At 41.7% G+C, this 3,132-nt stretch overlaps 1 protein-coding gene across 1 annotated transcript; it reads right to left on the bottom strand.

The window, feature by feature from the left end:
- Window positions 1–436: 436 nt before the first annotated feature.
- On the bottom strand, window positions 437–2,631 carry LOC109789270 (uncharacterized). Its single transcript, XM_020348185.3, has 3 exons — window positions 2,493–2,631; window positions 2,327–2,377; window positions 437–2,214 (listed from the first exon to the last, which is right to left on the bottom strand). Exons 1-3 carry the CDS (start codon window positions 2,578–2,580, stop codon window positions 674–676), a joined length of 1,680 nt encoding a protein of 559 aa, XP_020203774.2. The 5' UTR covers window positions 2,581–2,631; the 3' UTR covers window positions 437–673.
- Window positions 2,632–3,132: the final 501 nt, after the last annotated feature.

Here is a 3,132-nt window from a genome sequence, read left to right as displayed (position 1 = left end):
TTCATTTCATCGTAATCCTAATAGTAATGAGAATGTGATAATCAAAACAAATTAACCTATGACGATGACGATAATAAACATGTAACTATTAAATTTAAATTGTGTTATATTGTTATTTTTCAGATTCCTTTTTTTTAATAAGAAGAATATTCATAATTATGCTCTACATGATTACAACGTCTTTTTTTTTTTTTTTTTATAAGAATAACAAGCTTTAAAGAATGGGAATATATAGCAACAATTACCTCTTATATAATTATCTTAATTTGAAAAAAACCTATTATTAATTTGCATTAAACTTTTTGATAATTGTGTGATATCGTGATTAGTATCATCAATTACTACTAAAAATTTATGTACCAAATATAATTGTACTTTTTAAAAAGAAAAAAGAAATGATGAAAATAATTTTGTGAAATCTTGCATGAATTAGAAACTAGTGTCTATGGATATAACTTATTTGCATATTAACGCCAGATTATATACCATTCACGAACCAAGGTAAAAACATTACATACTATTGGTACATTGAAACCAAATATTATCTTCATAGCTACACTCAAGTTCAACAAAGAACTAAGTACTAGCAATCTAACTATAGACTTTGGTTTCACATCCACCAAAACTATCATTTCTCTTTATTCTTGATGGCACAAACTTCTTTAATACTATTTCAATTTCCTCCATCATCATATCCTCCTCTTCCACCACTTCTTTTGCCTTTATTTTTTCCTCCTTTTTCATGATGGTCTCCTTTATCACCTTTTCCTCCTTTATAATCACCTTTATCATTACTACCACCACCATACCCACTGCTACTACCACTTTCACCACCACTGCTAGAACCACCTCCTTGACTAGCACTACCACCACTTCCTCCACTTCCGCCACTGCCATAACCTCCACCTCCTTCACTTCCACCACCTCCTCCTCCTTCGTTACCACCTCCACTTCCACCACTACTATAATCGGGTGGACCTCCAACACTACTACCTTTTCCTGAGCTACCACCACCTCCGGCACTACCTTCTCCTTCACTACTACCACCACCATAACTTGGAGGCCCTCCAGCACTACTTCCTCCTCCTTCACTACCACCACCACCATAACCTGGAGGCCCTCCAACACTTCCTCCTCCTCCCTCACTACCACCACCTCCAACATCACCTCCTCCCTTGCTACCACCTCCTCCATAACTTGGAGGCCCTCTAGCACTCCCACCTTTTCCTGAGCTACCACCACCTCTAGCACTACTTCCTCCTTCGCTGCCACCTCCACCACTTCCTCCACTACCATAACCTGGCGGTCCTCCAACACTACTTCCTCTTCCTCCCTCACTACCACCTCCTCCACTTCCACCACCTCCATAACTTGGAGGCCTTTCAACACTACCTCCTCCTAAGCTACCACCTCCACCACTTCCTCCACCACCATAAGTTGGGGGTCCTCCAGCACTACTTCCTCCTCCCCCTTCACTGCCACCACCTCCAACATCACTTCCTCCACTTCCACCGCCACCATAACCTGGAGGCCCTCCAGCACTCCCACTTCCTCCTGAGCTACCACCACCTCCTCCACTTTCACCACCACTATAACTTGGGGGACCTCCAACAGTACCTCTTCCTGAGCTACCACCACCTCCAGCACTACCTCCTCCTTCACTACCACCGCCTCCATAACCTGGGGAACCCCCAACACTACCTCCTCCTTCTCCTGAGCTACCACCACCTCCTCCACTACCTCCCCCTTCACTACCACCTCCTCCACTTCCACCACCACTAGAGCTTGGGGGGCCTCTAACACTACCTCCTCCTGAGCTACCACCACCTCCAGCACTACCTCCTCCTTCGCTACCACCACCACCATAACCTGGAGGGCCTCCGACACTACCTCCTCCTCCTGAGCTACTGCCACCTCCAGCACTACCCCCTCTTTCACCACCACCTCCTCCACTGCCACCACTACCATAACTTGGGGGGCCTTCAACACTAGCTCCACCTCTTGAGCTACCACCACCTCCGACATTACCTCCTTTTTCGCTACCACTTCCACTCCCACCACCACCATAACCTCCACCACCTTTTCCTGGGCTTCCACCACCACTACCGCCATCTCCTGATCCACCTCCACCACCATCATATCCGCCACCTCCTTTTCCCTTTCCTTTACAGTTATTGCTACCATGATTTAGTTGGAATTTCCTACCACTCAAAACTGCATAAACAACCACGTTTAAGATTCATGTATGATGTTGGTTTAATTACCACAAATTACAAATAGTTGCATTAACTACAAGAAAACATGAGAAAGGAAAAAATATACTTACAATAATTCTCGTCATCACATACAACAATGTTTTCTTGAATTTCATTTGTTCCTACAACATCATCAACCAAATGTAAATTTTACACACACTTAATATTTGGAATGTACTTTGAATTAATTAAATGACATTCACAATTATCAAGTACTATTAGCTTCGAGGCCCATACCTTTTTCAGATGGCTCATCACCCACCACTACAGAGATGAGAACCACCCTAGAAAGAAAGCACAACAAAATACAAAACTTCAGATTCATTTTTTTTAGTGAACATAAGAATGCTTGAGAAGGATGAAAAAGAAGGGTTAACAAAACCCATATTTATAATGCAAGAAAATGTAAAAAAATTGCTTGTAATTGAGTGGTGGGACCTACTATTTGGACGTTTCTTTGCATATTTTCTGGCCTTCTCTAACTTTGCCATGAAAAAATGAAGACCTAGGTGTTACATTGCATCAATCGAGAGTCAAACCTAGGGAAAATGGCAAGGTTCATTGAAATTCAAGTGGACCTAAAATCAAAGATATTAATTGAGATGTTGAGTATATAGTCAATTCCTTTCCGTGTTATCTGCCACATTAAGATGGAAATTTTTCTCTTCCATTTATGAAGATAAATGGTGATCAGACGTTTAATCCTGAATTTCATGTTCTTGTGACACCTTGAATACGCGTGTTGATGAAAGGATGAAAGTCAAGAAACATATCATCACAACCTTGACATGTCATTTACTTAAGCATTTCTTTTCATTCAACCTCATTGAAGAAGAAAGAGAGAGCTAAAAAAACACAGGAAAGAAGGACCGAGGAG

This window comes from Cajanus cajan, chromosome 9 (assembly GCF_000230855.2).
Source record: "Cajanus cajan strain Asha chromosome 9, NIPB_CcT2T_4, whole genome shotgun sequence".
Classification (NCBI taxonomy): domain Eukaryota; kingdom Viridiplantae; phylum Streptophyta; class Magnoliopsida; order Fabales; family Fabaceae; genus Cajanus; species Cajanus cajan.
Note: the sequence above shows the minus strand (reverse complement) of the source record. Positions and strands in the feature narration are given on the sequence as shown.

Bases quoted from the DNA above. Each gene is read 5' to 3' on its own strand.
- LOC109789270 (XM_020348185.3), bottom strand. From the start codon at position 2,580: ATGAATCTGAAGTTTTGTATTTTGTTGTGCTTTCTTTCTAGGGTGGTT. The intron at 2,378-2,492 runs GTATGGGCCTCG...ATGATGTTGTAG, and splicing joins TGATGAGCCATCTGAAAAAG to GAACAAATGAAATTCAAGAA. The intron at 2,215-2,326 runs GTAAGTATATTT...TTGTTTATGCAG, and splicing joins ATGTGATGACGAGAATTATT to TTTTGAGTGGTAGGAAATTC.